At 34.0% G+C, this 22775-nt stretch overlaps 1 protein-coding gene across 10 annotated transcripts in view; it reads left to right on the plus strand.

Moving 5' to 3' along the window:
• The first annotated feature begins 35 nt into the window (after positions 1 to 35).
• The window catches only part of LOC130671806 (voltage-dependent L-type calcium channel subunit beta-2), a 28085-nt gene continuing 5345 nt past the window's right edge, over positions 36 to 22775 (plus strand). For 3 of the 10 annotated variants that reach the window (XR_008990579.1, XM_057475888.1, XM_057475890.1), the window contains exons 1-8: positions 1337 to 2187; positions 11336 to 11437; positions 20116 to 20232; positions 20992 to 21111; positions 21264 to 21474; positions 21550 to 21647; positions 21867 to 22003; positions 22080 to 22618. Coding sequence is in view for 9 of the 10 variants with exons in the window: in XM_057475888.1 (XP_057331871.1) it covers positions 1942 to 2187; positions 11336 to 11437; positions 20116 to 20232; positions 20992 to 21111; positions 21264 to 21474; positions 21550 to 21647; positions 21867 to 22003; positions 22080 to 22618 (1570 nt within the window). In the remaining variant the exon portion in view is untranslated. Of the gene's footprint in view, positions 2188 to 11335; positions 11438 to 16720; positions 17269 to 18863; positions 19408 to 20115; positions 20233 to 20991; positions 21112 to 21263; positions 21475 to 21549; positions 21648 to 21866; positions 22004 to 22079; positions 22619 to 22775 lie in introns of those variants that run through there. The other 7 variants (XM_057475883.1, XM_057475887.1, XM_057475885.1 and 4 more) reach the window with 7 other exon arrangements.

Below are 22775 nucleotides of genomic sequence, written 5' to 3' on the forward strand. Positions count from 1 at the left end.
CGAACCTGGTGAAGCCATCCCCATACGAGCCTTCTTCCATATCATCCACTATCATAATCGGGTAAAAAATAACGTTAACGCAAACGCAAACGCAAACGACCACGACGACATCGTCGCCAATATACCGTCGTTTTAACGTTACACTCACAGACTATTTACCGTACAGATAACTTTTAAATTAGTAATATTCGTAAGACTAATAATAACAATAACAATTATTATTGTTGTTATCAATTAAAATAATTTAATTTTTCACACAGATAAGGGTTTTTCTTCACACGATCAACATTACCGGCTGTGTAATTCAAATTTACGAAAACTGATTAAATAGTAAATGGTTTATTTATATATTTTTATTTTACAAGTGACAAGTGTCAATTCAACTTGCGACAGTACAAGTAATTATAATAATTAATTATAAATTTAAATAATTAACATTATATTTAAATTTAAAAAACAAAATGGCGGGATGTCGTGTTTATTAACGTGATTATTTAACTCGTTTAAATACCAATAATTAATATTATTGTTGTTATTATTATTATTATTATAATTATGATTATTACCGCATAATTAAACGTAATTAAACGTACGTGATAGGTGCATATTAATTATAATATAATAATTAATGAAATTAGATGGGAGATAATATTTAAATCTCAAGGTGAACTATCGTGAGTTAATTTAAAGCTAAATAATGAATAATTAAGTAAGAGATTAATTAGTAAGTTAATAAATTTTAGTGGTAAAAAATAGTGATATCGTCGCATTGCCCTGCAGTGGCTGTTGGCGCAGCTGAGCTTAAGTAACCACACACGTTTGAATCACCATATATTTGTATATATGTATTTATATAATACATTTATAACGATAACAGAGCTGTATATATTGAGGACAACGTATACAAGTAAAGGCACGAGGTGAAGTGGGTGGTGGTGTTGAGCTAACACGACCCACAGCCCTACATTCGAGGACAACTAGTGCAAGCTAACTCGCGATATTATATCGTCTCTGCGCACGATTACACTGCTGTTGCTTACATACATTTTTATACATCAGTCAATTCGACTTCAGACATCAGACATCCTGTGTGCTGTGTCCTGTGTGCTGTCGAGTTTTATGTATTTATTTTTTTCAAATCGACACACAAAGCGGAGCAAGACAAGTGTCATAAAGTTGTGGCTGGGGATCCTGATAACTGTCATCGGTTGACGTGAGAGGACTGGACGTTGCTACTGAGTTTTTATGAAGGACATCGGCAATAAGTAAAGGTAGAGTTGTGATTGTTGTAATAATATTAATAATAGTAATAATAATAATAATATTGAAAATTAAGTGGTGACGCGTAGACGAGAAGAAGAACGTCCCCGCGTAAGCGGTGGCGTTAATAATACCAGAGGAAGTGGCGGAGGAACTGGAGGAAGACGAGGTGTGGTGGTGTTTGCAGAGTCAACTGTCGACTCTCCAGGTGGACACAGAGGTTATGGTATAGGCGAGGAAACGGTTGGATCGAGACACGGGAGTGGTACCGGTGATTACCGTTGTGATGTATTGGATTCACCATCGTCATCAGGATCAAACGAGCTTGTCGATATATCGAGTGTCATCAGGAGTGCCGGAGCTGGTGGTGTCCCTGGTGCCAGAAGGTCGATTGTGAGCAGAGCGTTGCCGGGTGTGCTGCCTCCAGCCCGCGGCCTGGCCGGGAGTCCGGGTGACGACGAGGTCAGTGGAGGATGGAGTGACCTACGTCGTCATCCCCCGGCACGGATAAGGCACGGAGCTGGCGGCAATAGTAGTTTTGGTACCGAACGGCTGCTTCTCGACTCCGACGAGGAGGAAGAGGAAGAAGAAGAGGATTACGATTACGAGGAAGACGACGCGGAGGAGGAAATATTTAAGGGGGACGAGCTGGAAGTGGAGACGGAGGAGAAGCAGCCGGCAATGTCTAGGCAGTCCAATCGGACCGAACGGGATTTCAGAGAACGCGATTTTAGGGAACGTGATTTGAGGGAACGAGATTTACGTGGCGCATCTTCAGCAGCTCCAAGTGACCACAGGCCGCTGATCGACGAGCATGTACCCAGGAGACACAGGGACAGAGACAGAGACAGAGATCGGGACGCCGATTACGAGTATGAACACAGTGCCACTGCTGCTACTGCGTCTTCCACTCATACCAATAATCCGGTGAGTTTTTTACCATAAATTATCATCGTCATCATCATCATTATTATTACTAGTATTGTTTTTACATTTAAATTAAGTTAATTTAATTTTGTTTAATTGGAGGGTTGGTTTTTGTCAATGCAGACTTCTGTAGCTTAATATACTATCCGTCAAACGGTTAGACTTTGAGAAAAAAGACCCGGTTTGTGTGTAGTGTAGAATGTAGGTCAGTGTATAAGCTTGATGGAGAATTGGAGGTGTGCGCCTGCTCTGCTGCTACTCGCTTGATGCTCCTATCCACCGGAGTGGAGCAAAGGGATTTCTTCTCCGTCCACGGGCGAACGGGTTTCCTCTCTCGCACGTGCCCTTTATCATCCTCTTTTTCCCTCTTCCTGCTTTACTTCCCTTCCATCTTTCTTATATTCGTATTTATACATCAGTACACATATATATATGACACATGTATATTTATACATGGATGTGTAAGAGCAGACTGCACCTTGACGTCTGCTATTTAATCTACTCGAGTGTTATCCACTGCTGCCAAGGTTAAGTCCGTTTTTTGTTGCTTTATCTTATTATTATTTCTCTTTGTTTTTCATCCTTGCACACACACACACACACACACACACACTCGTCGCTGGTGAAATAGTTTACCTGGTTCCTAGAATAATGCCAGATAAAAGAGACACGAATCCTCAGAAAGAGTATGCCGGGTTCACTAGAGTAGTTTTTAGTGGCGTACTTGCACCTGCGCCTAAAAATAATTTTTTTAAAATAATTTACACAACACCCGAGGGCTAATTCGCCAACTCGCTATTATATTATATATATATTTATTTTATATGCTACATATATACGTATACATGTGAAAAGAGAATGGAGAAACGCCCATAAGTCATTTATTTAACGAATTATTAAAAACGTTTTTTTTTTTTCCTTTATTATTATGATTTATAATTTAATTGTATTTAATTTAAATGGTATATTTATTTGTTGGTTTACGGGGATTTTTGGTAAGAACTTGCGGGTGTTTAATTAAAGGTAATTTATTTTGTTGGGAAAAGTAACTAATGAGCTGCCGCGGGGATTATTTAATGATACATGAGACATGATCAAATTGCAAGTTTATTTTTTTTCTTGCATGTATTTAGCATGAATTATAGCTCAGTTTGTATATAGACATATATATGTATGTATGTATGTATGTTGTTTTAAATAAACCAGTGACGAACAAAGAATTAAAAAGTATTTGTATCGTAAAATTCGGGTATTGTAAAATAAAAAAAAAAAATAATAATAATAAAATAAAAAAAACCGTTATCTTATAAAATTGACTTGAAACTCAGCACTTGTGAAATGAGTATTAAAAAAAAGGTATCTGATGCGCAAAACCGGTCTGATGAGGGATAATGAAGTTTGGCTTAAATTTTATTTCATACTTGAGTGCAGTTTGATCATTTTTAAAATTTTTTTTTTTTATAAATTTTGATTATTAACATATTGTCTAAGTATTGTGGCCAGATATGTGGGTTATATATTTCTGAGATATTTAGTGCGATAGCTTTCACAAGAGATGACAGCTCGAATTTAATTTTGTGATTTCTCAGGGACCGGTAATTTTTTTTTTCTTAAAAGTTTAACTGACCTGATCCTTGTGATCCTGGTCCTTTCTATAAACCTAGTCATCTTTCAGTCAGTCTTTACCTCGACTTAACTTAAAATTTTTAAACTATACATTCATACATAAATATATATATATATATATATATTCTGGGTGCATACCTAAAATATTGAACAGGTTTCCGGATAATACAAGAATTTTAGGGGAGAGTATTTTTAAAAGACATTAATATTTATTTTAATGGATTAAACTTGACAATATTTACTCCCATAAATCTCGAAATTAGTTAATGACTCAAAGAAAAAAAAATAATAAGAAAAATGATAAATAATATATGAATTTTATTGATAAATCAAAGTTAGTGAAAGTTGATTATAATGAAAGTAGAAACTCGGTATTAAATACTGATACAAATTACATTTTTATGATATTAATATATAAAATCCATATGTGTATACATCATTGAGGCAAGTACACATACACGACAATATAATAACACACGATTGGTAATAATTTGGGGCTTACATACATATATCTCTTAGCAAAAGGTTACTTGCTCTCAAAGTAGTCTAGACTCGAGATCGAGACTGTCGAATGATAATTAAAAATATTCGGTGTCGGGCTTATTTTCGAGTCATGTGACGTGTCCTCGTATTACCCACGGGTCTAGTATCTCGGACAGCCGAAAAAAAATATAAAAAAACAAAATATTATTTAAATACTACAGAGATCTGGTGAAGATGGGGGATAAGGTTGAGCTAAATGATGGGTGGTCAAATAAAGAATTTATGTTGCTCGTTACCTGGCACGGTTTTTCTGCGAAATTAGCTTCGATTACTCTCATATACGTCCGTGCACACATACACACATCGTAACATGCTTTGGGATACAGATGAGAGAATGAAAAAGATAATATATATATATATAACGCAACGCATTGGTAAAAAGACTTAACTTAAAACCAGCTAGACCAGGTATATATACCAGACTGGAGACGTTTACTCTCTGTTATTATTCACTCGGTTCTCGCTGTATAGGTGCAAAACGCGATTAAGTGAATTCATGAATAATTTAATAATAATCATCATCACAATAATAATAATAAAAAAAAAAACGGCGGTTGGATTCAGCACCTGGCTACACTTTTTTCGATTACGTTTGCCAAAATTTAAATGTAATTATTGTTATTCTATTGGTTGTTAGTACATACAGTACAAATTATGTACTCAGTAGTGAGTAGATGAGCCGTTAAAAAAAATGACAAAGATAAAAATCTTCTATCGCTGAGAATTCTCAGCTCGACGAGGCATGAAAATATGCCGGGGCCATTAATACCCGGCTTTAGCCTCCTATATACATACACACTTATCTAAATCTGGTGATAAAAAGTATAAAAAGTAACAGAGGACACGGTCCTGTAATTGCGTCATCGCAAAAACTAAAATTGTCTTTAAATAAGTATGGATTAATCAATGATACTGAGCTCCGGTTGGTTTCGCTGGAGACTAGAGGCATCACATGTATGATCAGAAAGTATGTATGTGTGTATGTACATAAACACAATAACGTAAGGAGGCTCATTGAAGCGGGCAAAGGGTTTCAGGAGCAGCAGCTCGGAACGGCGAAACCCTCAGAAGCAGCCAACTGCGTGGCTAATTTGAATCCCGCGCGCAATCTAACGGACTCGATCATCGATCGCTCGTAAAATATTGCTTTAGCGTATAAAAAATATATCGGCAAGAAAAAAAGGTGTACGGAGAAACTATAACGTGGAATTGTTTAAAGAAAAAATATATTGAGGTACTATATTCAGCTAAAGGCTGAAGAATGTAACCAAGTACTTTTGAGGGGTCCGCAGGTCTGGAGACTTGAGACTACGAGCTGAGGACTAGTAAACTTACATTAGCCCGGGTACAAGTCGCTCCAGGTAGTAAAGAAGTAGGTATAGCTATAGCCTATAGGTATTATATATATAATCCGTGAACGTAAAAACGCAAAGAAGTAGAATGGAAGTTAGTTGAGAGATGGATATATGTAAGGTTTTGGTTTTTAGTTCGGATTGGGAGGACCGAGGAGGACAGAACTCAGGGAGGGAACGTAGGGACGTTTAAGAAGTAAAAGGTAAGATTCGTTTAGTTTTGGTTGTCGTGTCTGAGTAGTCCTCATCGCCCATCTTACATTACATTAGTCGCCGTCCATCGTGTCTGGTGATGCTGACGGTGGTGTGTGTCTGTGTTGGTAAATGGCAAACCTGAGAAGAGCGTAAGAGAGAAAGAATGTATAAAACAGATGAGTATTTGGTTATATGCGTAGGTAGGTATGTCGCGGCTTTTTCGTTGGGACTTGTTTCTTCTTCCTCTTTTATCTTCACAAAGTTCTTACTCCTCTTGGACTACTTGGTTTTGGTCTTAGTCTTGGTCTTGTTATTTTTATTATTTTTTACCGTGTGGTAAAACTACTCTAGTGTATTTGGTATAGTGTGGCGATATAGCTAGGTATAAAAGTTAAACAACTACCCCATACCACTTATTATAACTTATACCTTTGCTTGGTAGGATTGGTAGGATTCATTGTCGACGGGTGAACCTGGATGCTGGATACTGGATACATGGATATACCCGCTGCAAAAATGTGTGAGAGCACACAGATGCGAACCGGCACACAGAGGTGAGGAATACGAGTACATAGGCTCGCATTTGGCGGGGACCAAAAATCCCTCTTGCTCTTCGTACCTCTTCTTCTTCTTGTTCTGCCTCTACTTAGATTCGTTAATACAAGTTAGTTTCTTGCTTAGACCAGCGTCCTTCGTATTTTTCCGCTGCCCATTGCCCAGGGACTCGCCGGCACAAATCTTTATACTTAAGGTTTAGTTCTTATATATATTGGGCTGCTCGAGGATCTACTCCCCGGTAATTTTTGGTCTACGCTCTACGATGAGTCTCCACTATCTCGGGTCTTTGTTTCTTTGTCCACTTGCGTTCCACTCTCGACGTATTTACGTTCTTGTATTTATACCTGATGGCGATCCTGCCGTCTGCCGTAAACTCGAGATCCTTTTTTCGTTAAATCATTAACCAATTGTCATGCAAAAAAGATATATATACGTATACACCTTTCATTTTTTATTATTTTACTTTGTCATTTGGCTTAAGGATTTTTCTAAGAACTGGGTATTGAAACCCGGCAAATTGCTAAATATAAATAACCAACCGAACATAAATTAACTTATCTACTTTTTTTAACCTCCCGCTAAGAAAATTTAAAATTTTCAAAAAAAGGCCAGCTTATTATTTTCGGTATCATTTTTGAAAACTTAAAATGCTGGGTCGAGTGGCGCCTAAAGTCATTGATTTAAAATTTCTTTCAGCGCCGGACTAAAAACTGCTTCGAAAAATTCAAAAAATGAAAATTATCAAAATTGTACAATTTATTTTTTGAATTTTCTTAGATCAAGACAAGACTTTTTCGCTCCTGGAGTTCGAAAAAAAATCAATGTACAGAAGTGTATTTTCGAGGTCCTCGAGCTCGAATCAGCGGGAAGTTTTGGCGCCGGCCCTGCGGGTCGACCGTTTTCCAGATTTTTTTAAACTATTTCTCTATCAGAATCGCTCATAGACAGATGATGCTACACTACAAGACAGGTGCTGCAAGTATCTTATTTCTCAGCATCTAATCGTTATAATTGCTCGATAAAAATTTCTAGATACCAACTCCAGATTAGCCGGTTCGGCATAACAGGAGCTCTACTTGTTATTTCAGCACACGTTAACACAATAATAACAACAATAACAGCACACAACAGACATCTAGACATAAATGTAACACTAGTAATTTGTACATACGTCAGATGGCGTCTGTTCGTGACTGCTAGGTATTATATCGAGTCAACAGAAAATAATACATCCAAGTATTAAATATTAGGTTTTATAAATTTGAATTCAAATAAGCTGCGTCCTGTTGTTATTGTTGGCCATCTCCTTCTGCTTCTTCTTCTTCTTCTGCGTGTTCTTTAGTCTTCTTTTGTTCTTTTACTGAGTATACTAGTTCCTGTTTCACATTATCAAGCTGTACCTTAAAGTTATTATTTTTAAAAAAATCCAGTGGGCTATTTCACCGGGAATTTAGATTATACGCATTAACAAAAAAACATACGACAACAGTTCGGGGCCTAGTTGGGCCTAGATGCCGACTAGACTGTTACCTATATCCCAGCCGATTGTAAAACTCTCTCCTGCTATTATTCTTGGAAATTTAATATAGATATGTACAGCGGCACACATTGATACGGATATTATATACATATATGTGATGGCGGACATATAGGATAGGATATAATATAGCAATGTGTATATACTTTATTCCCTTTCTCTACCGACAATATTTCTTGTCGTTTTTCTCTCCATACCCATCCGACTAATAAAAGCTAACGTATGGGTTGGCTTCAAGGTCCTTTGGCTAAAATTCTTTGCTCATCATCTTTCTTGCCTCTTATTATTATTTCATTCTTTATTCCACTTGGCTCTCTTACTTACATACTTATACTCGTTTTTATATTTTTACTTATACTCCATCTCCATCTCCACCTCCATCTTCATCTTTATCTTCCTCTCCCTCTCCCATCTCCATCTTTATTTTTATTGGATCCTCTTTTTCTCATTTTCTCACCGTCACCAAAAATATTAAATATAATTAACAAAATTCTCTATTACTCATCGCCGCACACTAACATCCACTCCAATACTCATACTCATGCTCACAATAATCATAAACCAAGAATTTATTACATTAATTACAAATCAAATATTTATGTCCGCATTTTAAATTTTTAACTCCAAAAGTTAAATATTTTAGTTTATATACCGATTTAAAAAAAATAAGAAAAAAAAAAAACGTTTACCAGTTTAGTTTAAATAGGCACCATCTGTCGCAGGTCAATCACGTTTTTAGAAACTTAAATTTTTTTCTTAAAATGAGACTAAAGTCTGACAATGCCTTGTAATAATCTCGTGCATTTAAGAGTACTCACGTAAAAAATTTATTTTTACGACTTGCCTGTCATCTAGCTAGCGAACAATTAGACCGAACTGATGTATTTCTAATAAGTGAATAAAATGTAGGGGAAGGGTGGGAAAAACGGGGCCGCTGGGAAATAATAGATTTTTGTGGATTTGAAAACAGTAAATTTTATTTTGTTGACTTGCGCTTGGAGTAATTGAACCAAATTTCCAGTTATCATAGAAAAAAATTTTTTAACCGAGTGGGTAAACTGGACCCCCCCCCCCCCCAAAAAAAAGTAAAAGAAACGGCAATAATAAAATTTTTTAAATCTTATATAGGGGAAGGGGGGGGGGGGCAAAACGGGATAGGCCGGCAAAATGGGATACCTTCAAAATTTCGTCAAAATTTTTTTTTCTCGAAAAACTTTCGAAAATGGTCAAAAATGACATCTAGTATCATCTTACACTATTAAAAGCTAAAAAAAAACATTTTTATATTTTTTGCGAAAAGTATAATATTGGCGCCAATTTCAAATTTTGAAAAGAAATAACAAGGAAAAATTTCTTTAAAAATATGTTGAGAGTAAATTTTATTACTTACATCAATTTAGAAAGACATTATTACATCAATTTTATTCACTTAAAAAAAAAAAAAAAAATTTACTTTTTTTTGGGGTATCCCATTTTGCCCGCAAAAAATAAAAAATTTTTTTCTGATGGCAGTCTAAAATTTGTTATATTTATTTCAAATAGAATCAAAATGAAGCCAATTTACGATATTTATGTCCCTAAAAACTAAATTTTTTGTTAAGTATCCCGTTTTGCCCCCCCCTTCCCCTAATTGAAAAAAAATTGTAAGGGTATTGAAGATTAATAATTTATATAAAATTTAAATAGAGCGAAGAAGACACTAGATATTTTTTTGGCCAACAATACATTGAGTCCATTGAAAAATTTTGGAATACTTGAAATTGTACAAAAATGATGAGAAAAGTCGTAAATTTTCAGAGTCGTATAAAAATTTTTACCCAATTGTTGGGGTGGCCCGTTTTGCCCACTATGTCCCATTTTTTCCGCCCTTCCCATATATCTATACATATATATATATACTGTCAATTGAACCGTGTTAAAATGCAGACACAAAATCTTTTCATATATTCACCCATTGGCGTCGAAAAAAGTCTATTGAAAAAAGTAATAATAAAGTAATGAAGGTCATAAAAAGAAGCCATATAGTTCGGCTTTATAACGTACATTTTTTTATATTTTTTTTTCGTATTAAAGAATGCGGTATAAAATGTATACGGGGATGAGGACATGCTGTTAGTCTGACTCCGACTGCATTAAACCGGGGTACAGAATGATAATTTGCAGGCCTAAAACTCGACGTGAGGCATGTAGGCCTTATGTTGTTGTTTGTGTATTATATCGTGAGTCTCAGACTTGTAGCTCTACTTGGTGGTGATTGGGCGGGGGTGTGATGAGTCCCAAGTCCAGGATAAAAAAAACCACCAGAGAAAGAAAAAGACTGAAGGAGAGAAAGAACCAACAAGTCGATACGACTCCATACCTCACATGGTACACTGCACGGTCATTATTTCTTTCTCTCTCCCCATCTCTCCCCAAGTCTCTCTATTTTTATCTAGCTCATTTGCTACCAACTCGTCTTTCATTTAAATAAAAGTGAGTAGAGGCCAACAGCAAGAGTTGCTCAGCGCAATAAGACTGAGACAGTAGAGCTCTAGGCCTCTAGATGAAAACGAGAGCTTCAGCTCCAGCTTCAGCTTTGAGATCAGTAGATACGTCTGTAATCTGGTGTACATGTACGCACGTATGGAGCCAGGGATGTACGGATGTTGATTCTTATGGATGTATGTCCATGCCCATCACTACGTCTATATATATATATATTTAAATGTATGTGTGAGTCTGTGGAGGGTGAGGGGAATGTTAAGACTGCGGTCAAAGTGACGAGGGTATGATGTTCTTCTTAATGCCCAACGGCAGGTATATTTTCTCACTTGTTCTTTCTCTCTGACTCTCGCTTATATTCATCTACTTTTATATTATCCATCCATACATACATATATATAAATATACGTGCTTTTTTATATTCGTAAATTCCTATATATACTATACTCATAATGTGTATTGATGCTTATACTCTACACTATTTAAATTTATTTACCTTGGGTTTATGTAGGTAGGTAGGTATGTTGGCTAGTGTGCTGGTATGAACCGAAGGTATGGAGTAAAAATATATATGAGGGAGGAGAATTTAAGTTTGAATTTTTTTTTTTTTAGTTCCTGGAAATTTAACCATATTTTTTGTGCGTTAATTGTATAGTACAATTATGCCTTTCACGCTTAAAAATTTAACGGTCCAAATTTTTGTAATAATGAGAAGAAATTTTTTTTTTCAAATTCAATAAATTTATTTAGCAATTAGCGGAGTTTAAATTTAAAATAGAGATTGGAGTTTAAATGATAGCTTTGATGATGATTAAATATAAACACATTATCGAAGAATATGATGGTGAAATTACAGGCCAGGTCTAACGGAAGAGCTTACACACTCACGGAGAAGAAACGTGACCGTGACAGCCTGCAGTTGGTGAATTTAGGCGTGCCAGTGAGAAGACACGTTGTTGTAAGTAATTTACGTAAAAAAAGTTGAAAAAAAAAAAAAAATCAAAATAATTGACATTTTCAAGAAGAAAAGTTGCAACAAAATTCACTGCACAGATTAAAAAGTTTTAAAAAAATTGATAATTTTTAAAATAACGCTTTGGCAAGCTTAGCACTTCACTAAATCGCAGCTTTCGCACTTATTTGACAAACTGCTTGAGCAAAAAAAGCTGCGAAGAATAATAAATTAACAACTCCAGGCTGTTAAAAAAAAAATAAAAGAAAATTGGTCTATTTTCTCGGTATCTCTTCTACTCGCCGGGCTGTAGTTTAAAATTCCTTGCATTCAAAAAACTAAACTCTCTAAATTCTGTCCGTCAATTATTAGTCTCGGTACGTACTTGTCTGCAAAATCCATATTTAAATATATTTTTTCTATTCAACCGGACAAAACTTTCTCATTTTAAATTTTCCTGAACATTTTTCATGTTTCCCCTCGACCCACCCACCCCGGACCCGGCGCAAATGGTCACTCTATTGTCCTGTGAAAAGGACCCAAGAATTTAACTGCGCGTACACGATTTAAAAGAAAATAAAAATTCATCAAGGTCTAGATTATCTTAAAAACCACCGACCACTTGAAGCCATTGTGCTCAAAAAATCTTTAGCTCGAGCACAAAGACCCATAATAACAACAGGCTAAAGTTAAATTTTCCATTAAAGTAAATTAAATAAAAGTATATTTTAAAAGTTAATAATAATAACAATTAAAATATGTATATAAATATAGCATTTCATGACCTTGTTTTTTTGATCCTCACTTTCAAACAAGTCTATGCGCTTGCCCTCAGTAATTTTTTTTATTCTCTCATCCCTCTTTAACCCACACAATTATTTATTTTTCAACACACATACATTTACTACTTATATATATATAAGAGCCTAAGCAGCAACGCGTCAACATTGCTCTCTATTCATTGGCCGCTATGCGCCGAAACAAAACGAAGGAGTGCACACGTTTTTCAAGGATAACGACTATGGCTCCCAAGCTTTAATACCTACCGCAAGGACCTAACGCCGTATTTTTGACAATTTTGCTTTCAATTATTATTATTTTCATTTTCTTACAACGTAATTTCGTTACATACACTGTAAAAAATCACTGGGGTAAGTCCAAGCGGTGTAGGTGTTAAAATTGGCGGTGTTAAATTTCAACACCGAAAGCGGTGTAAAAATAACGCCACCGACGGTGTAAATATTCTGTACCGGTGTTCAAAAAAATTCTCCGGTGTTAAAATAACACCGCTGCTGGTGTAAATATTCTAGACCGGTGTTAAAATAACGTTAAGTTTTAAAATAACGATTAATTTTCATAAAGAACTGACATTTTTTGTGTTTTATAATCTTTAAAGTTAATACTCCAAGCGGACGCAATTTACCCCGCGTTTACACCGGCATAACTCCGCCTTTACACCGATATTACTCCGTTTTTACACCGGTTACCCTGCTTTTACACTGTTTTTACTCCGCTTTTACACCGGTATTTTTAACACCGTTGAATTACTCCGCCTTTACACCGATATTACTCCGTTTTTACACCGGTTACCCTGCTTTTACACTGTTTTTACTCCGCTTTTACACCGGTATTTTTAACACCGTTAAATTACTCCGCCTTTACACCGATATTACTCCGTTTTTACACCGGTTACCCTGCTTTTACACTGTTTTTACTCCGCTTTTACACCGGTATTTTTAACACCGTTGAATTACTCCTCCTACACCGGTGTAATTTTATTTTAACACCGGGCGGAGTTAAAATGACTCCATTTTTAACACCGCTCTTTTTACAGTGTACACATTTTTTTACCCCTAGTTCGATTAAAATACCCGCTCCATTTTTAAAAACTCAATGAATAATCAGCCGTCTGACGAAAAATTACTCAAGGATAATTGAGTTTTTTTTACTGCAAATTAGTGATGCGAAATTATCATCATTTTTATGTTCATTCAGATCGCGATAAATTTACTGACAATTGAAATCGAAAATTTCGGTAAATTTTTTATAAAATAATTTCCTGGATAATGTCAAATGTAAGGACTTGTGATTGTAAGTAAACTGCAAGTCGTGTTACTCAATATAGCGATCGATTTGTTGACTAAAAAAAATTCGTCCTTCACTTTTATTTAAATTCAAAATTTTTTACAAAATAATTATCCGGGCAAAATCAAGTTCGCGCGGAAACCGGCATTAAATTAAAAAATTTATCATTAGTCAATTTTTCGGTGGTCGATTGACGTCAATTGTCAGACACTTTCATCACTACTGCGAATGGATCGATGAGTAATGAGAAACTGTAGTGATTACTCCGCGAAAATTGATAAATTAATTTTTTAGTACGTAAAGAAGTAACCCCTCGTTGCGGAGGGTAAAAAATAGCTTGATAAAAAAAAGTGCCTGCAGTGAAACGGTATAAATTTACATGAGCGGTAAAAAATCTCGAGAGGGAAGAAAAATAAAATGAGTAAGAGGATAGATTAAAGTATAACAGTATAAAAGTATATAATAGAGGAGGGATATGAGCACGAGTATGGGTATAAAGTATCCATCCGAATACAACTGACCTTGACTAGGCCCGAAATAAGGTGGTTGGGGTGGCAGTGGTATGGTGTTGCGCGCTATTTCGTAGACCCTATATCCCCTTTACCTTATTTTACCTTTACCTCCTTACCGTGGCTCATTCCTCGGTTTTTTATACCTCTTCCTCCTCCTTCGCCTCCTCTTCTTTCTCTTCCTCTTCTAATTCTTCCTTCCTCGTCGACAACTCGCGGTCCCCATTATCGCGTGCTCCCTTTACTCAACTCGTGGTGATGCCACACGGACCCTGTAGTTCTGCATTCGCAGACTCCTCCATCAAGGACACTAAAAAAAGTACATTAGACGAAAACACGTTGCCATTATACACGACGACAAGGCTAAAAATTATACTCTATGGTATACAGCCAGGGTATCTACAGATGAGATGGAACCAGCCAACACTATACGACTAGTTACTACCACACACTCAATTTTATTCTCTCCCTCTCTCTTATACACATCACTCTTTTTTTTATACTTATTTTTTCTCGTGGTTTATTATTCTCCTTTTGCGGCATCATCAGTGTACCTGTGGCCAAACCTTGTCTCTCTTTTTCGGGTACCACACTAAAGTCTTTGTAACTATAAGATAACTACGTCCTTTCTTCAAAGTCATAAAAATTATTTTTTTAAAAATTTATATATATAAATATTCTAGTACATAGCAAATTATCAGCGTCTACTTTACTACTTTATCAGAAGTTTTAAAAAATATATTTATTATTTTAATTAATGATAAATACTATCATTTAATAAAACTGATTAAATCTTGAAACTAAAATGATTAAAATATCCAGAGTTTGATTTTATCAAAAAAAAAAATAATTATCATTATTATTTTTTATTTTATTTTATTTGTACTCATACTAGTCAAGATCAAGGTCAGCTTTTGTCAGTCGATAGATATAATAGTTAAATTCGAGTTTTTTATTCGAGAGTTAATTTGCTGATTTAAATTTAAAATTTCAAAAATTTTTTTTGGAGTTAATTGTAAATATTGAATGCGCATGAGCTTTTGGAAAATAATTGTTAGCATTTGGGTGTAGGTGAATTTATTAAGTACATTTAATGGCAGTAAGTAAACGATAAAACGTGTAAACAGGTTTCCTTATACGGATTTCGTGTCTCATACGCATCTTATTTTATTTTATACATATTTTTTTTTATTATCTTTATTTATTAGTTTTTTATATTTTTTGTGAGTTCACTCGCGAGTGAGGGAGATAAGTCGAGATGAGAGAGAGACGGAAGTTAATACGTTACTTACTTTTATATTTATATATTTGGTAAATGTATTTATTACTAAATTATTCATATTACGGGCACATAAATCGGGAATATTAATTTTAACGATTGCGAGTAACATTTTTAATTTTTAAATTATTTTATTTAATTAAACTTGGACTTAGTTCGCTGGAAAGTCCAATGAATTAAAAATTTAATTTTTTATTGGACTTTTTATTTTTAAATTTGTAAGATATTAATTAGATCTGAGGCTTTTTGCTGTTAATTAGTCCCTGGGAGAGCAATTTATCAAAAAGTTTTTTTAATTATTGGAAAAATTTTGATATTTTTTATTTTAATATCAATTTATTATTCACTATTTCAATTCATTATTTTTTTACGTAAACTGGTAAAAAAAAATTAATTATTTTAATCAGTTAATTTTTTTTTTTTGTAAGAAAAATTTCAAACGTCTTTTAAAATTTTTTTTTATCGAAATTTGTTTAAAAAGTCGATAATTTTACTGCCTAATTTTTTTTGTCTCATTGAAAAAAATTTCAAACGTCTTTTCAAAATTTGTTTAAAAAGTCGATAATTTTACTGCCTAATTTTTTTTGTCTCATGAAAAAAATTTCAAACATCTTTTCAAAATTTGTTTAAAAAGTTGATAATTTTACTGCCTAATTTTTTTTGTCTCATGAAAAAAATTTCAAACGTCTTTTCAAAATTTGTTTAAAAAGTTAATAATTTTACTGCCTAATTTTTTTTGTCTCATAAAAAAATTTCAAACGTCTTTTCAAAATTTGTTTAAAAAGTTGATAATTTTACTACCTAATTTTGTATCTTATGGAAAAAATTTCCAAGGCCTTTTTAAAATTTTTTTTGTCAAAATTTATTTAGAAAAAAAAAATCACAATTTTTATATATAGAAAAAAAATATAAAAGCAATTAAAATTTTTTACGCCAATAATCGACCTCTCGTGGTACTGATCGGAGTTTCTTACTCGAATCTTAGGTAGCTCAGAAAAAGTTCTACCTTATCAACGTCGCTTTTAAAAAATATATATATACATATTTTTTAAAATAAAAACCTCAAGGTTCTATTAAAAATAAATGAATATTTATTTATAACGATCTTTAATTACACCTTGAAGGCAACCCAAGCTCTAATCCTCTCCTCTCTTCGCAATGTCTATTTATAAATATAAATTTCTCGAGAAATAAAAAAATAAAGATATTGAGGAAGTGAGTTAATGTTTATAAAATCCCGAGGAAAATAAATGATACCGATTATATTTATATTACAATAATAAATGACTAGGAAATAATATAACAAATATATATAATAATAATAAGTAATTTAAAAAGGCGGCAGCCGATTGCTGGCAGTAGTAAATTCGAGTTTATTTATAGCGTAGGAGGTTGCGTCGCGTTCCAAAATCATCAGCAATCGCGAGGGCTAGACAGTCATCAAGTCATCGCGTCCGTGCTATCCGCGTTTTTAAATTTTTTTTACACATACATATATAAAGACATGTATAAAGTTTTTAAATTTACTATTACGCCAACAGTTACCCGTCAAACTACGCTAGATTTATATTAGTTTTCAAGTTCCTTTCAACGTTTATTTTTGTCCGCGAAAAAAAAAATTTCAAAATATCACTGAAATAAAAGCTACAGAAAATAATTATGCTGGTGATCTAAAACAATAACCCTCTGAAATAAATACCCGTGTAAAATAATTAAATATTTTTTATGACTCAAATAATCGAAAAAATTGGCAGTTACGTCATAGAAATTATGAAAATGATCAGCTGACAAATAATTAATAATAAATAAAAATAGTATATTTTTTTATTACGTTCCAATTTCAAGTCTTTTTAAAAATAATTATTTTTTTTACCAGTGTATATAAATTATAAATAAATAAAATATCAAAAATGGCGCACCATTTGCGTCCTACGCGTCAATACAAACCATTCGGCAGGAGAAAGGTAAATAATAATAATAATAAAGAAAATATCAATGAATATAAATTCATTTTATTTATATATTTGGGGATTAATGATGTGTACGAACTCTATGTAAATAAAATGTATACCGAAGAACAAATTTATTCTATGAAAAATGAGAAAATCTTGAAAAATGTCAAGTGGGTAGAAATTCAAAATTAGAGAAAAATTTGAATGAAAATATATGAATTGAACAAATTTTTTTAATGACATTGCTGTGCGTCATTAGTCGATTTTCAACAGAGTAATTACGACACAGAGAAAAATAAATCCTTGGCGCAAGAAATTTTTCAGCCCAAAAAATTTTTCCCCGGCCTAAGAAAATTTTTGTTTTCAATTCCTATGGTGAAAATTTTTTAGACTTTTGTCCGAAAAAGTCTTTAGAACTCTAGAACTGAGTTTTTCAGCCAGAACTCCGAAAAATTTTCACCAGGGGTTCTAAAGACATTTTCAGAGGTCTAAAGACTTTTTCGGACAAAAGTCAGAAAAATTTTCACCAGAGTCATAATACAAAAAATTTATTGAGCCTTGTGCAAAACGCACAGTAATTACATTGAAATTATTATTTTTATTAAAATTATTCTCATAATTTTCAAATTTACCATCTAATTGTCATTTTTAAAGATTTTTTTGTTAACTTTTGTCAGACAAATTTTTTTTCTCTGGTATAAAAGTGTTGAAATTCTACTTAGCGCAATTTTTTTACAAAGAATCAGTTTTTGGCAGAATATATGAAGGGTGAAAGTGACAAAAAAAAAGTACACGGGTGCAGTGGCCGCGCTGTCGCGAAATACAATGGAAATACCAGAGAGAGAAACATCGGAGCCAGGATGTACACTAACGCCAAAAGTTATTATATTTTTTTCTCTCTCTCATTCTTCTGTACTCAGGTTTCCTCGACTACTCTTACTCTACTTTACACGGGGTTTGCGATCGATATAGTATACTAACTCATGTACGAGGGGCATGCGGGTGTAAAAACTCGCTCTTCGCCACCTAGTGGTCACTTGAAAAACTAGAAAATTTTTTTCAAACATCATTGAAAGTCATTGAGAATTTTTTACTCTCACTAAATTTCAGTAAAAAAAAAAAAGTCGTGTAGGACTGAAAGGCAGTTTGTACTTTTAATTAATTAAATAAATTAATTTTGTACACGAATTATAATTTATTAAGCAGAGTAAAAAATGTGGGAGTAAGAAAAGTAAAAACGATTTAAGATTAAAGATTAACATTAACGACATAAGGGCGAGTCTCTTGTTGGGGTAAAAAACAAGGGGTCGTTGATTCAATCAACGACACACGAGGACTACAGTCTCTCTGCGCATGTGTTACTAAATTCATTTGAATGTCTATATATCTATATATATATTTTTGTATCTAGTACGTCGGCGCCAAAGCTTCAGTGGCCTCGGATCCGCGCTACATCCACTTTTCCATACAAAATTAACCCTCAGTATAAAATAAATTATTATACCACAATCTTCCTTCGCGCCTTCTATTCGGCTCCGTTTGTTCACAACGAACTGAATCACCGTAAAAAAAACTACTCAATAGTAAAATTTATCGTCCAGGTAAATGAACTTTCCGCGACAAATGCGGCTGGTGAAAATCCACACACAGTTATAACAATAACATCAATAATTAAAGATAATAAAATTTGTATGGGTCGAATAAAATATTCAGGTGCAATAAAATGTGTGAAAATAAATTGTCGCAAGCGTGAAAAAAAAAAATATTGTAAATACTTGTCAGCGCAATGCGGCATTGTATTATCGTCGTACAACTTGAGTCAGTGAATGAAATGTCGGTCAATGTGTCTCGGGCTTTTGAACTTTACCGTAATCATCATGTGTATTCGTAACTCCATTAAATTTTATCATAATCTCAACTCTGTTTTAAATTAATTCATCGTCTCTACTAACAATTACATAAATAATAAGTCCAGCCATAAAATAATATTTTTTATAAAATAATTAACTGTTTTAATAAATAATTAATAATAAGTGTTATTTAACAAGAAGAGCTGCGCAGTAACAATTATTTGTTTACTGCGTGGCTCTTTTTTCGGCAATGATAGGATATAATCAACATAATTCTGGCTACAATAAGCTCTTCACCCAGGTATCAATATTTTTTTTTTTTAATTTTAATGCTTGGGATTAAGCAGCAGCGCTAAATTTAAATTTAAATTTGAATTTTAATTTAATTTTAAATTTTGTATTTAAAGTATGTAGCATTTTTTTGCGGTATTCCTATTGGGTTATTTGTGTAGTGACCTCGATATTGGATAAAATACAGGCGAATGATTACAGATATTTAAGAGCCGCTTGAGAAGCCATGCAAATATTTATAGGGAACTTCGTATGAGGATAATTCAAGTGTGTAAATATTCAAGTTCATCGATTATTTTTTTTCCATTTTCTTAGACGCTGTAAAAATTTTTTTTAGATCACAATAATAATCATTGAGGAGTTGAACTGGAAGCGTAGGTTGGGAGTTATAATAAGAAAACCCGAGAAAAATGATAAATGTATTGTTAAATATTGTAAATATGCGCATGACTATAGATTGTGGCATTTGGCACTTATTCAAAAGCTTTATGGGTAAAACAGGGTGAGTCGAGGCCGTTGCTAAGGATACCGTACCCCCGAGACGACGTCTACGACACAGCAATTAAATTTTCAAATATTTTATAAATTATTATTTATTTATTTATTTATTTTCTGTAGCTTTGGAGCTTCGGTTTTTTTTTTTTAAGAAGCAAAATGGTGGATGCAAGCTTCCTGGTAATAACTAATTAATTACATAATAAATAAATTTTTTTTTTAGGGCTCGGCAGATTCAAATTATTCTCAACCGAGCTCAGATCTTTCTCTTGACGAAGAAAAAGAGAGTTTACGGCGTGAAAAAGAGCGACAGGCACTTAATCAGCTCGAAAAATCACGGGTAAATATTTTTTTACTCGGACAAAAAGAAATTTTGTAAACCTATGGATGGAAGTAATTATAAGTTTGAGAATATGATGAATTTTCCCTTTTTTAATTCAAGACACGTGAAAGCGAAAATTACTTGATGTTGCCAATTTTGAAACCCAGTTCCCGATTCATGTATCGGGATTTTTAGTATGACCGTAAAAAAATAATTTTTGAAAAAATGATGAATTGCAAAAATACTGACAAAATCAAGACAAAATTTTGCTCACTGGGTTCATAAATTGGGCTGTGATTTGGTCCTACGAAAATAATTTTTCTTATGAAATTTGAAAATATTTAAACTGAAAATCATATAAATTAATACAAAAACTATCAAACATTCAAACGCCATCACAATAGAACATGCAATTGTTATTAGTTTGCATTGTAGTTCATTAGAAAATGTTTAATAAAAATTATTGATAGTCATAGCAATCAAATAGTCAAACTAAATTTTAATTTTCCAATTCGGAGATGCAGAAAATTTTTTCTCCTAAAATTACCCTACAAATTTTTTCAAATATTTTCATGCACGCAAGCGAAAAAATTTAGCGGGTAATTTTAGCTGAAAAATTTTCAGTGTCAATTTTTCAATGGCCTAGTAAATTATTTTTAAAAGTATTTTTTCATTGCCTGTGTTTATTATTAACTCTTAGCCCGATGTCTGTCCGTGTGTTAATTAATAAATAATAAAAAATGTTGTACACAGTTAAAAAAAAAAATGTATTTATAGACAAAACCAGTGGCGTTTTCTGTGAGAACAAACGTAAGTTACGACGGATCTATCGACGATGATTCACCAGTCCATGGATCCGCAGTCAGTTTCAATGTTCGTGACTATCTCCATATTAAGGTAAGACATCAATATAATATTTATGTTAATTACAAAATCATTATCCTTTCGGACCCTCTTTGTTTGCCCGACATCTTTTCCTCGTCATTGTCAGTAAAAAAATATCAACCCTGGACGTTTAAATATTTTAATTTTGAATTATTTATGTGCAGGAAAAGTACGACAACAATTGGTGGATCGGAAGGCTCGTGAAAGAAGGCACCGATGTGGGTTTCATTCCCTCCCCGGTGAAATTGGAGGCACTTAGGGTCCAAGCCAGCACCGCACGTGGCACCAAAGGCCTCTACTCAACGCGAGGCGGATCCTCGAGTAATCTCGGTGAGAGTGGAATGCCATCACGTGGATCTACGCCTCCCACACCCGGTAAGAATATTTTTATCCATTAACTCGATCGTCAGTTACTCTATTTAATTAATTAATTTATTTATTTATTTTTAGGTGACGACAGTGATAGTGTAGGTAACGTAAGACCTGGAAGAACGACATTGACAACTCCCCCGGCAAAGGAAAAGCGAAAAAATTTTTTCAAAAAGCCGGTAAAAATTATTTTAGTAATTTTTATTTTTTTGAAATATTTATTACTATTATTCATAAATAATTTTTTTTTTTTGCACTCTGGCTCTAATAGTCCTACGTAAGTGTAAAAAATTGATTATAAATGTTAAATGTCCTTGTAATTAACAATTTGAATTTAAATGTCTCAGTGTCATAATTTCGAGAGCTAAAAATTTGCTGATACAAAAATTTTTTTGCAGGAAACTGCGACGCCGTACGACGTAGTACCTTCAATGAGACCAGTTGTACTTGTAGGACCGTCCCTAAAGGGGTACGAAGTAACGGATATGATGCAGAAGGCGCTTTTTGATTTTTTAAAACACAAATTCGAAGGGCGGTAGGTTTTGAAAATTAATTATTTTATAAATTAGCTATTGGGATTATCGTAAATGAATTTTTTAAATGAATTACAGGATAATAATAACGAGGGTAACGGCGGACATATCGCTGGCGAAGAAATCTCTGCTGAATAACCCGACGAAACGTGCGATAATGGAGCGATCGACGAGCCGGGGAAATTGTTTAAATGAGGTCCAGAGCGAGATCGAGAGAATATTCGAGCTGGCGCGGACGCTGCAGTTGGTCGTCCTGGACTGCGACACGATAAACCATCCCTCGCAGTTGGCCAAGACGAGTTTGGCGCCGACGATTGTTTACTTGAAAATATCATCGCCAAAAGTACTACAGAGACTGATTAAATCGCGGGGTAAATCCCAGACCCGGCACCTGAACGTTCAGATGGTCGCTGCGGAAAAACTCGCACAGTGTCCTCCGGAGATGTTTGACGTGATATTGGACGAGAACCAGTTGGATGAAGCCTGCGAGCACGTGGCCGAGTACCTCGAGGCTTACTGGAGGGCAACACATCCTCCGGTTGTCGCTCCGGTACCTCGTGTTATGGCCACGGCTTCTGATGCGCCTGTAGACGCTCTTGCACCTCGTGTGCCTTCAGGTACTTTTTTTATTTTTAATATTTTATTATTCTTCAATTACTTTAATTATTTTACTACACAGGATATTTTTAGTTAATTACGTGCCGACGATTTCTATTATTTTCTTTCTTATTTTATTCATTTTTTTTTTATTTTAGAGATTCATCAAACGATTTT

The sequence above is a fragment of the Microplitis mediator genome, chromosome 7 (assembly GCF_029852145.1).
Source record: "Microplitis mediator isolate UGA2020A chromosome 7, iyMicMedi2.1, whole genome shotgun sequence".
Classification (NCBI taxonomy): Eukaryota; Metazoa; Arthropoda; class Insecta; order Hymenoptera; family Braconidae; genus Microplitis; species Microplitis mediator.